General features: G+C 41.5%; 1 protein-coding gene across 4 annotated transcripts in view; it reads right to left on the minus strand.

The window, feature by feature from the left end:
- Nucleotides 1-11,768, minus strand: part of PRPF18 (pre-mRNA processing factor 18) — a 56,422-nt gene extending 44,654 nt beyond the window's left edge. Inside the window, exons 1-3 of one of the 4 annotated variants that reach the window (XM_089686125.1) lie at nucleotides 11,601-11,768; nucleotides 3,313-3,390; nucleotides 3,187-3,213 (exon numbers count right to left, since the gene is read on the minus strand). In XM_089686125.1, the coding sequence (XP_089542251.1) occupies nucleotides 3,187-3,213; nucleotides 3,313-3,390; nucleotides 11,601-11,666 (171 nt within the window). In that variant the 5' untranslated portion in view covers nucleotides 11,667-11,768. The remainder of the gene's footprint in view (nucleotides 1-3,186; nucleotides 3,214-3,312; nucleotides 3,391-11,600) is intronic. The other 3 variants (XM_089686120.1, XM_089686131.1, XM_089686121.1) reach the window with 3 other exon arrangements.
- Nucleotides 11,769-13,542: the final 1,774 nt, after the last annotated feature.

Genomic DNA, 13,542 nt, shown 5'->3' on the forward strand with positions numbered 1-13,542 from the left:
TCATAAGGCCCACTGTGTTTGAATATCAGTTCAGAATCTGATCAAAGAAAGTATTCTTCTATTTATGAGCCAATAAAAAGTCTAGATTAATGCTGCTTTAAAGCTTGTATATTCAAACAGCAGTTATTAGGTTTACTTTGTTTTGGCTAAAAATAAAATGCACTTCACTTGAAGGCACTGGATCTTAATCCGTAAAATAAGTACAATAGAAGAGAACCGTGACACTAACAAGTGATCTAAAGTAACAGTATGTAAGATGTTTGGAGTGGAGTTTGCAATCATTTGGGGACATGCACAGGGTTTGTGAACGGTGGATCCTGGACAGGTGTAATGGGACATACTGTACACTGACCCTATTGTGGACCACATCATGCTATGATGTGTTAAATCACATTTTATTCATATACTACAAAAAAATACATAGTAAGTGTGTAAACATACAGTAAAAGTGGTACTATACTAATTTCCACTAAATGCATCATCATGTATTTTGCTGAATTTTCCACTTCAAGTAAAATGCCCAAACATTAAGAACTGGTCATTTTCAAAAGCGTGTTCATACCAATGCATTACATTTAAGTGTGTAGGAAAAAAAATAAACCCAGCATGCTACATTTCAGCTGGTTTTACCAGGTGTTTGCCACTCAAGTGCATTCAGAGCATTTAAAAAATGCATGCCAAAAGCACTGCCATACACATCAAGGCAATACACTTTAATGTATGCATTCTAGTGTGAAAGGCCCCTTTTAGAAACCTGTAATGAAGCAAGATGCTTCAGGAAGAAGCCTCAAAATAGAAGATGTAAAGCTCTGACTCCCAAGTAAGATACTGGGTTGTGGGACAGCAACATCCCACTCAGTAAAGATGAACAGATCCATTTTCACTATCTCCATAATAGTATATTTATGACGAGTCACAGAAGGGCAACTTTTATCTATGTTTTCCCACACACCAGTTTGTTTAAATTAATTTTCCTCTAAGAGGGCTTGGCTTATAAGAAAAGTAAAAATGCTGATTACGAACACTCTGCACATTAACAGAGAAATACCCTCTATTCTCATTCATTCTCCTCTATTCTCATATATAAACATCAGGGCTTGCTTACCAACACCAACCATGTTAAATTTGCTTTCCATGGTCAATGTTTGGATTATTCCTCAACAGCAACTGGTCTTAAAGTGAATGCAAAGGCTTCAGGTTTTTTTTCACCTTAATGCATTCTCTGCATTATGGTAAAAAACCTTTTATGTGCAGCTCCCCTCCTTAAATAGTTCTTGATCCAGCACTGCTCTCGCTCTCCCTCCGCACTAGGCTCATAAAAGCAGTGGGAACCGTTGGCTCCTGCTGCTGTCAATCAAATCCAGTGACGAATGTGCAGAGCTAGGGCCAAACTGTACCATGTGTGTCAATAGCCACATGTGTAACAGATGAAACAGCTTACTAAGGTGTCACAGTGAGAAGAGGAGGAGCCCAGAGCACCAGCAGGGAATCAGTGCAAAATCAGTGCACAGAGCAGGCAATTACAATGTGTTTATTATTTAAAAAAAAAAGAACCTTTACAATCATGTTAATCAATGGACTTAAGCTTTCCCTGATGTATCCATGAACACCCTCCTTACCTCCCTATGACTGACTATCTTGGAGAATGATCAAAGCCACAATGTATTGTGAAATGTTGTTTTTCTCACTCTTACATATCCCTGCATCAAACTTATCTCATGGGCTTAAGCCCCCTGTTCTTGCGGTCCAAAATGCAGACAATTATACGCAGACTATGTCCTAGCATGCATTCTGGGCCTGTTCCAAGATTAATTAATTTTGGGCTGCAAAAGTACAATTCATACCTGGATTATTCTAACTCCAGAATTAGTACTTTTGTGGCATAACAGATATCCCCAGCACCAGGGTTGCTAAAGGCTGCAAACAACACTTTGATATTATTTCTCTTAGACAAAAAGACAATTCTGCATAAGTGGGTTTGTTCTGCTGATCCTGCATCTATTTTCTTGTTTACAGACGATAACTTTATTCCAACCGGAGTATGTGGAGGCCCCTCTAAATACTGAAAACCAGCTTTAAATATATCTTTGACATTTAGGATTCACCTATCCAAACCCTATCTACTGATGCCTAACAATCAAACACAATGTATCTAACGTTGCTAATCAGAAATCATCCCACAAATAAAGTGTGTGTGTGTTTTTAGTAGAAGACCAACCACCACTCAATAACTACTAAATTTCCTATTTGTTTAGTAGATCCCATATTCTTAAGTGGACATTAAAATAATATTGTCTTCTACATTATACAATTAAAACAGTGCCGTGTCCGTTCATTGTAAACTACAAGGCAACAGCCGCTAAGGCTGCCGGGACTTGTAGACACTCATTCTCAGAACTCTGTAAATAAGTGATGCAGCCGCGTGGTCCAAAAAATTTCCTCGTACTATCTGTCAGAGGGAGGAGGGGCGGCAGCTGCAGCTATAGGAACATGCCACATGTTCCAAAGGTGAACTTACCCTTTAAAGCATAAATGGAAAAAATCCAACAAAAAATTTCCCAAAAGAGAATCACTGTGTTTGAAGCATGTCACCCCAAGTAAAGGAAGAAATTTCCATGATGTTATTACAGAGAACGGTCCCCTTTCTTTCCTGGAACCCCCCTTTAACTGGATAAGGAGATAATTATAATGTGAAAACTGGTAACATTTTAATTACAAACATTTTAAATTTATTGCTAACCTTCTGTGACCTAGCTGTAAACATCCCCACATTTATCAATTTAAACCCTACTGATCTCACATGTCATTATTGGTCTCACATATAAGAAAAAGTTTATGTAAAATGTGGATTTCCTTAAGGGTGTTTAGAAAACACTATAAAAAGGTGACTGGAGATATACTGCACAAAAAATACATCTTCAATTACATCTAAAGCAATCAGAAATTTTTTTAAAAATCCAGATTAGAGTGTGCTTACTATTGATGCATTACAATCATATAAAAAGATCCAGTGTCCAAGTAAATGAATGCCAGACATATCAAGCCATTACATGCTCAGCATCTCAAGCCAAATGACAGCACACTAGTGACAGCAGCTGACATTTCCAAAATGGTCTCCATCAAAATGCCATTTGGAAAATGTGCCTGGAGGCAAAACATGCATTCCTATTTTATTAGCATTCCTACCTTTTGTGTTGGCTTCTCACTTATAGGCTAACATTTGTGACAGATTAAACAAAGAGAGAGGGTTAGATAAACATTATAGGAAAACCTTGTAAAAATGGGAGCTTTTTGTAGAAAGAAATCCAGTACCTTATATCCACATCTTTCTAAGTATGCTTCCTTTTCTTTTTCAGCAAGTTCACTACGCTTAAAGAACTTCTTATTTTCCTGAAATATTAAAAATAATTGAATTTGAAAAATGAATCTACATGTTAAAACATTTGTAATAGTCAACAAAGGGGAAGCAATTGATTATACCAAGCCACAGACACCAACAGCAGCGTCCTAAGGTCATCTGATATAATTTTTTGTCTGATACATTACCTGACATCTGCAAGGTTCTGACTGTTCTGTGATTGCAAAGAGCAAAGTTTAAAAAAAAAACAACCCACAAGCATCCTGCTATGAACTTTAGGAGACAACATAAGTTATAATTAGTAAACTGTACAATTTACTTTGGGGCTTGTACACAGATGTCAAGAATGCTGCTTTCAAAGGCACCCCGTGTTTTTATTTATGGTGCTTTTACAGGCAACGTATCTACGCATATTGTGGTATTTAGATCTGTAATTTTAGAGCAGTAGGAGAAGCATATCTGAGTCATTTACATGCATATACAAATGTACATGTAAATTCATTCTAGTGTCTAGAATAAATTATTCCAGCCATTAAAAATGAATTTCCACATGTACGCCTCTAAACATTACTGTATATGCACATAAACACAAGTATATCATTCACCATTACAAGTATATATACACTGAAGTGTGTACGGGCCTTAGATTTACTAACAGCAATGTGGTGTTAAGCTCTGTGAGTATAAATATGATTGGGAATGATTTACTAAAACTGGACAGTGCAAAATCTGATGCAGTTCTGCATTGAAACCAATCAGCTTAAAGGTTTTATTGTTAAAGCTTAATTGAACAGGTTGAAGGCTAGGTTTACATCTGTGCAGGTGCTGCCGCTGCAGACCCGCACAAAAATCCATGCAGCCGCACCACCCGCACAGAGAAATATGGACCCACGGGAGGGTATTATTAGTTCTAATGGCACGCCACCCGCACTGGAAAACACAACTGTACTGGGAACCAAGGTTCCTGTGTGGACTGCGTTTTCGAAAGAAGTGCAGGGACTTCTTCCCTGCGTGCCACGGGCACGGGAGTCCATTCAAATGAATGGGCTCTCGTGCCCATACAAAACGCGGCCTGAACGGCCACTTATATGTGAACCGGGGGGAAGAGAGAAGTTGATTGGCTACAATGCACAGCTACGTCAGATTCTGAGTGCTTCAGTTTTAGTAAGGCCTCATGCACACTAAACATGGAAAAACGTGTTTTTTCATTAATATTCTGGGAAATTAAATCAATGAACACCTAAGCATTTGAAAAAAAAAGAACAAAAAAAAACATAGCTTAGAAGCGTTTTTGCAGCTGCTTTTCTCCTGCTAGAAGAAATGTCTTTAGAAAAGCCCCAGTGTGCATGAAGCCTAAATCTCCCCCAATGTATTGTTCAAGTAGCCCTAACACTAAGGGTTTATTCTCACGGGCGCAAAGTCCTGTACAGCGTGAAACATTCTTACGTTTAGGCATCTAGAGCTGTGTGTAGGCAGCCTATGTTAGCCAATGGAGGCACAGGAGCTGTACAGACGTCCAAGTTTCACAGATTCGCAGGGACAGGTGCACAACCACAAAATCAGACAAGGGGGAAGATTTACTAAAACTGGTGCACACAGAATATGGTGCAGTTGTGCATAGTGACCAATCAACGTCTAACTTCAGCTTGTTCAATTAAGCTTTGACAAAGAAACCTGGAAGTTGATTGGTTTCTATGCACAGCTGCACCAGATTCTGTGTGCACCAATTTTAGTAAATCTCCCCTTTGTGTGTCCCTGCGTACCTATCAAACTTGGACGCCCATACTGCTGCTGCACCTCCACTGATCAACATAGGCTGCCTTCCGTCAGCTCCACACTGCTCCCCAACACATAAACAGCTTTTGCAGGCTGTATGGGCCTGTGCACCCATGTGTACAATCCTTAAAAAGCTGTTGTGAAATCTAAAGAAAACTGTATTGAGAACATACAATTATATTATAAAGCTGTTGCTTTAGGTTACAATCCAGTTAATTGTCTCTGGATTTACCAAAACCATCCAATTGTAAAAGTAAAGCGATACATTCCATTTGATTTGTATCCAGACAGGCCCTGGTACTTACTGACAGAAGGAGATTGTACAATTACACTGTAACTTGTATTGTTAGTTTTATGTGTGTGAACAGTTTTGAAATGAACAAATGAAAAACAAAATGAACTTTCCTGAAAAGGTAATCTTTTAGCCCCATCAGGCTTTGGTTGTAATGAAAGTTTCACTTACCCAATTATATTTAAAGTGGAGCTCCAGGCAAATAACTAAACGTTTGGTACAGACAAAATTACTCTCCACAGCTTGCATTTTGCCTTTCTTGCTCCTATCATTTTTCCAGACAAACAGCTTTCAGATTAAACATTATCTGCCTATCGGAATATTCTAACCTGATTTTTTCACTGCAGTCAAGCTATGGTTTGTATCCCCATAGGAAAAATAAATGTACTGTTATAGTTACAAAATGTATTACTTTGAGTAAGGGCAATAGTAAACACAAAAACACATTCATAAAAACCTGGCTTATGCTGGCCATACACGTATAGATTTTTGCTCGACAATGTTTGTTTAAGAACATTCGTGTGATTTTTCAATCATTAGTGGAGTCAAATCGATGTTCATTTTCGATCACAGTGTGACGAGTAAAAAAGGAAGGAGCTGAATAAAAAATATTTCTATATTTAACACATTTTTGGATAGTGTATATGGCTTTCGTTCAGAAATTATATTCCTTTTAAAATTGAATGTGAAAAGCAAGAAAAATTTTCAGAAGACATTTGTACTTTCATTGAATATTCTCATACAAAAATCTATATGTGTATGGCTAGCATTAGACTCTATACTCCACTGACAAAGGCAAAAGTGTATCTAAACCCAAAAACAAAAAAATGTATATATTGCAGGTTACCAGCCCTTCAATATGGCAGCTGCATTAGTTTTCCTTTGTCAGACTTTTTTTTCACCTTGTGATCCAACCAGAAACACACTTTCTATCCTAGGGTAACAACCCTCATACTTTGGAGGGGTAACATTGTCATCCTAAACTACTCAAGCATAATTTGGACCACAGAACACCTCCTCCTGTGTTTAACTATAGTATGGTCTTGTAGTCCACAGTGCTAACTTAGGGAGGGCTCATAAGATTCCTTAAAATGGAAATTTACCCATAACCTGATAAAAAATAAATATTTTTAGCAAGTAACATACATTCCACATGAATAATTATGCTACCAAAATGTGTGTGTGCTGTAAATTGCCTCCAGCATTGTTCTTTTTTCATTCTTGCTGGAGGCTGCCATTTTGCTGAAGTCCAGAGACCTCATCAGCAGTAAATCATAAATTGGAACTAAACCCATCAATTTAAAGGTTTAAAAACAGTTACATTCCTGGAATTCAGGGTTTCTAACTGAAACATTTGCTTGTGTCCTCAACCAAACTGTCAAAACTATCAAATGGCTGAAGTGATAACTGATCACATGTGCAGTTGTAGATCAGACAGAAGCAGCTTCCTTGGCTGTAAAGGGAAGGAGGGTTCACTTCCGCTTTAAGGCTGTCAGCAGATCAACCTCTACAAATTCGGCACAGTGCGTAAATATAGAGCGCAACACAGCATGTGCAAAGTAGGGTGAGACCGTGTATTACTGGACTTTAAACAGTATAAGCACTTATTTTGTAATGTTTTACATAGCTATACCTGCAAAAGGGGCCAACATCAAGTGATCTAGCAGGACTTCATTTTCTCACTTTAAGATTTCAATGCAGAGGAAAAAATGGGTTGCCAGCTCACTACAGGAATTTTTCATCAGGTCTCTGTATTTCTGCCAGGGTCAACTGGTATTTTTTGCATTTGTCTAAATTATATAACAACATGCTTTTAATATTTTGTTTACCAGAGCAAATATGAAAAATCCATTGTGAGAGTTTTATACATACACCTGATGATCACTAGCACCCCTCCTCTGGTCTTCTACATGATTAGGAAGATTTTTTTTCCTCTTTATTGATTTTTTTTTTTATAATTAAGAAATTGTCTAGCCCGGCCACCCCTTGCTTCGGTGAATGACATACACTGTGCTCATTTTGCCTCTTGGGATATGCACATCACATATCCCAGGAGGCATAGCCTCTCATTCAGTAAACATGGAGAGGGTGGGCCTATCTGTGCATCATAAGGAAGTGCGTCGTCTGAACCCGGAACAGCCAGCAGTCCATCGATGATGTCTCAGCAAGACATGGCGGCGCAGGACCTGAGCGCTGCCAGTGAAGATGACTATCGGAAATGTGCTGAACACACCATCAGCTAAGCAGGGGTTTACGGAAAATTAATGGGGGGGTGGGGGGGGTGAAAATCCACTTTGAATGAAGTTCAAATCATTCCGTATGTAAGTATACAAGTCTAGATGCAGACCCTTCCAATCAAATTCCAGGAACGTGTAACAATGGGAAGATGCAGCTCACATTACACTATAATGGTGTATCAGAGGTGCAGGCAGGACACGCGATATACTAGAATGGTGTATTAGAGGTGCAGGCAGGATCTACAATATACTAGAATGGTGTATTAGAGGTGCAGGCAGGATCTACAATATACTAGAATGGTGTATCAGAGGTGCAGGCAGGATACACAATATACTAGAATGGTGTATCAGAGGTGCAGGCAGGATACACAATATACTAGAATGGTGTATCAGAGGTGCAGGCAGGATCTACAATATACTAGAATGGTGTATCAGAGGTGCAGGCAGGATACACAATATACTAGAATGGTGTATCAGAGGTGCAGGCAGGATACACAATATACTAGAATGGTGTATCAGAGGTGCAGGCAGGACACACAATATACTAGAATGGTGTATCGGAGGGGCAGGCAGGACACACAATATACTAGAATGGTGTATCGGAGGTGCAGGCAGGACACACAATATACTAGAATGGTGTATCGGAGGTGCAGGCAGGATACCGGATATACTAGAATGGTGTATCGGAGGTGCAGGCAGGACTCACAATATACTAGAATGGTGTATCGGAGGTGCAGGCAGGACTCACAATATACTAGAATGGTGTATCGGAGGTGCAGGCAGGATACCGGATATACTAGAATGGTGTATCGGAGGTGCAGGCAGGACTCACAATATACTAGAATGGTGTATCGGAGGTGCAGGCAGGATACCGGATATACTAGAATGGTGTATCGGAGGTGCAGGCAGGACATACAATATACTAGAATGGTGTATTGGAGGTGCAGGCAGGACACACAATATACTAGAATGGTGTATCGGAGGTGCAGGCAGGACACACAATATACTAGAATGGTGTATTGGAGGTGCAGGCAGGACTCACAATATACTAGAATGGTGTATCGGAGGTGCAGGCAGGATACCGGATATACTAGAATGGTGTATCGGAGGTGCAGGCAGGATACACAATATACTAGAATGGTGTATCGGAGGTGCAGGCAGGATACCGGATATACTAGAATGGTGTATCGGAGGTGCAGGCAGGACACACAATATACTAGAATGGTGTATTGGAGGTGCAGGCAGGACTCACAATATACTAGAATGGTGTATCGGAGGTGCAGGCAGGACTCACAATATACTAGAATGGTGTATCGGAGGTGCAGGCAGGATACCGGATATACTAGAATGGTGTATCAGAGGTGCAGGCAGGACACACAATATACTAGAATGGTGTATCGGAGGTGCAGGCAGGATACACAATATACTAGAATGGTGTATCGGAGGTGCAGGCAGGATACCGGATATACTAGAATGGTGTATCGGAGGTGCAGGCAGGATACCGGATATACTAGAATGGTGTATCGGAGGTGCAGGCAGGACACACAATATACTAGAATGGTGTATTGGAGGTGCAGGCAGGACACACAATATACTAGAATGGTGTATTGGAGGTGCAGGCAGGACACACAATATACTAGAATGGTGTATCGGAGGTGCAGGCAGGATACCGGATATACTAGAATGGTGTATCGGAGGTGCAGGCAGGATACCGGATATACTAGAATGGTGTATCGGAGGTGCAGGCAGGATACCGGATATACTAGAATGGTGTATTAGTGGTGCAGGCAGGATACCGGATATACTAGAATGGTGTATCGGAGGTGCAGGCAGGATACCGGATATACTAGAATGGTGTATCGGAGGTGCAGGCAGGACATACAATATACTAGAATGGTGTATTGGAGGTGCAGGCAGGACACACAATATACTAGAATGGTGTATTGGAGGTGCAGGCAGGATACACAATATACTAGAATGGTGTATCGGAGGTGCAGGCAGGACACACAATATACTAGAATGGTGTATCAGAGGTGCAGGCAGGACACACAATATACTAGAATGGTGTATCGGAGGTGCAGGCAGGACACACAATATACTAGAATGGTGTATTGGAGGTGCAGGCAGGACACACAATATACTAGAATGGTGTATCGGAGGTGCAGGCAGGATACACAATATACTAGAATGGTGTATCAGAGGTGCAGGCAGGACACACAATATACTAGAATGGTGTATTGGAGGTGCAGGCAGGACACACAATATACTAGAATGGTGTATTAGTGGTGCAGGCAGGACACACAATATACTAGAATGGTGTATTAGTGGTGCAGGCAGGACTCACAATATACTAGAATGGTGTATCGGAGGTGCAGGCAGGATACCGGATATACTAGAATGGTGTATCGGAGGTGCAGGCAGGACTCACAATATACTAGAATGGTGTATCGGAGGTGCAGGCAGGATACCGGATATACTAGAATGGTGTATCAGAGGTGCAGGCAGGACACACAATATACTAGAATGGTGTATCGGAGGTGCAGGCAGGATACACAATATACTAGAATGGTGTATCGGAGGTGCAGGCAGGATACCGGATATACTAGAATGGTGTATCGGAGGTGCAGGCAGGACACACAATATACTAGAATGGTGTATTGGAGGTGCAGGCAGGACACACAATATACTAGAATGGTGTATTGGAGGTGCAGGCAGGACACACAATATACTAGAATGGTGTATCGGAGGTGCAGGCAGGATACCGGATATACTAGAATGGTGTATCGGAGGTGCAGGCAGGATACCGGATATACTAGAATGGTGTATCGGAGGTGCAGGCAGGATACCGGATATACTAGAATGGTGTATTAGTGGTGCAGGCAGGATACCGGATATACTAGAATGGTGTATCGGAGGTGCAGGCAGGATACCGGATTATACTAGAATGGTGTATCGGAGGTGCAGGCAGGACATACAATATACTAGAATGGTGTATTGGAGGTGCAGGCAGGACACACAATATACTAGAATGGTGTATTGGAGGTGCAGGCAGGATACACAATATACTAGAATGGTGTATCGGAGGTGCAGGCAGGACACACAATATACTAGAATGGTGTATCAGAGGTGCAGGCAGGACACACAATATACTAGAATGGTGTATTGGAGGTGCAGGCAGGACACACAATATACTAGAATGGTGTATTGGAGGTGCAGGCAGGACACACAATATACTAGAATGGTGTATCGGAGGTGCAGGCAGGATACACAATATACTAGAATGGTGTATCAGAGGTGCAGGCAGGACACACAATATACTAGAATGGTGTATTGGAGGTGCAGGCAGGACACACAATATACTAGAATGGTGTATCGGAGGTGCAGGCAGGATACACAATATACTAGAATGGTGTATCAGAGGTGCAGGCAGGACACACAATATACTAGAATGGTGTATTGGAGGTGCAGGCAGGACACACAATATACTAGAATGGTGTATTAGTGGTGCAGGCAGGACACACAATATACTAGAATGGTGTATTAGTGGTGCAGGCAGGACACACAATATACTAGAATGGTGTATCAGAGGTGCAGGCAGGATACACAATATACTAGAATGGTGTATTAGTGGTGCAGGCAGGACATACAATATACTAGAATGGTGTATTAGTGGTGCAGGCAGGACACACAATATACTAGAATGGTGTATTAGTGGTGCAGGCAGGACACACAATATACTAGAATGGTGTATTAGTGGTGCAGGCAGGACACACAATATACTAGAATGGTGTATCGGAGGTGCAGGCAGGACACACAATATACTAGAATGGTGTATCGGAGGTGCAGGCAGGACACACAATATACTAGAATGGTGTATTAGTGGTGCAGGCAGGACACACAATATATTCCTTGGAGGGTGACACAACTATGTACTCACCCCCAGCAGCTCCTTCTCCTCCAGCAGCTTCCTCTTCCTCGCTATCTCAGCTTTCAGAATGTCCATAACTATCAGAGAACTAGGTAAGTCCTGTGCTTGCTCTCCCTCATTCCGTTTTCTTCCTGTTTACACAGGAAAGGCATGTGCCGATTACCCATTAACCTCTGCGGGTCTACTTCCGGGTCTTGGGAAGGCCGTGGAACGCACGGATTTCCCGTTTCTTCAGTCCCTGTTCCCATGGTAACTCTGCAACGCCTTACATATTAGATTGCGCACAGATCTTGCTTGCTTAAAAAAAAAAGTCGTCTTCCTCTTCCAGGCATCCTGCGTGACGTGTTTTCTGATTACTAGAAACCATGTTTTATTTCACATTATTAGAGACTGCAGACTGACGGGTTGAGCTCCAGCCAAGCAGATACATGTGCAGTGTGCATAGTTCCGCAGTGCATTAGATGACTGAGCAATACAATGTGCTGCATTGGGAATCCACCTCCGAGCTCCATACAAAGCAGCCCAGAGAAGTGGATGTAGTTGTAGTGTAGCAGCTGCACAGACACAATCTTATGTCAAAATGTGCAGGAGTGGGAACATAGATGCAATCACTGATACTGTGCAACCCTGGACTCCGCGTTACTTATTCCTGACCCCTGGACTCCGCGTTACTTATTCCTGACCCCTGGACTCCGCGTTACTTATTCCTGACCCCTGGACTCCGCGTTACTTATTCCTGACCCCTGGACTCCGCGTTACTTATTCCTGACCCCTGGACTCCGCGTTACTTATTCCTGACCCCTGGATTCCGCGTTACTTATTCCTGACCCCTGGACTCCGCGTTACTTATTGCTGACCCCTGGACTCCGCGTTACTTATTTCTGACCCCTGGACTCCGCGTTACTTATTCCTGACCCCTGGACTCCGCGTTACTTATTCCTGACCCCTTGACTCTGTGTGTTATTTAACCCTGACCCTTGAAGGCTGTGCTTTACTTAATCATGACCCCTGAACTCTATGCGTTATGTAACCCTGACCCCTGAACTCTGTGCCATGCAGAATCCTGATCCCTGAACTCTGTGCAATACAGAATCCTGACCCGTGAACTCTGTGTTACTTAATCCTGATCCTCAAACTATATCCATTACTTAAACCTGACCCCTGAACCCTGTGTTTTACTTAATCCTGACACCTGAACTCTGTGCTTTACTTAATCTTGACCCCTGAACTGTGTGTGTTTTTAACCCTGACCCCTGAACTCTGCATTACTTAATCCTGACCCTAGAACTCTGTGTTACTTATTCCTGACCCTTGAACTCTGCATTACTTAATCCTGACCCTAGAACTCTGTGTTACTTATTCCTGACCCTAGAACTCTGTGTTACTTATTCCTGACCCTTGAACTCTGTAAATTACTTAATCCTGACCCTTAACTCTGTATTAATTAATCCTTACCCCTGAACACAGTGTTACATATTTCTGACCCCTGAACTCTGTGTTATACATAATCCTGACTCCTGAATTCTGTGCTTTACTTAATCCTTACCCCTGAACTTTGAATTTTACAAAATCCTGATCCCTGAACTCTGTGCTTTACTTAATTCTAACCCCTGAACCATATTCATTACTTAATCCTTATCCCTGAATTACAGTCAGGTCCATAAATATTGGGACATCGACACAATTCTAACATTTTTGGCTCTATACACCACCACAATGGATTTGAAATGAAGCGAACAAGATGTGCTTTAACTGCAGACTGTCAGCTTTAATGTGAGGGTATTTACATCCAAATCAGGTGAACGGTGTAGGAATTACAACAGTTTGCATATGTGCTTCCCACTTGTTAAGGGACCAAAAGTAATGGAACAATTGGCTTCTCAGCTGTTCCATGGCCAGGTGTGTGTTATTCCCTCATTATCCCAATTACAATGAGCAGATAAAAGGTCCA

This window comes from Staurois parvus, unplaced genomic scaffold, assembly GCF_062004578.1.
Source record: "Staurois parvus isolate SC_StPar_1 unplaced genomic scaffold, SC_StPar_1.0 ptg000019l, whole genome shotgun sequence".
NCBI lineage: Eukaryota > Metazoa > Chordata > Amphibia > Anura > Ranidae > Staurois > Staurois parvus.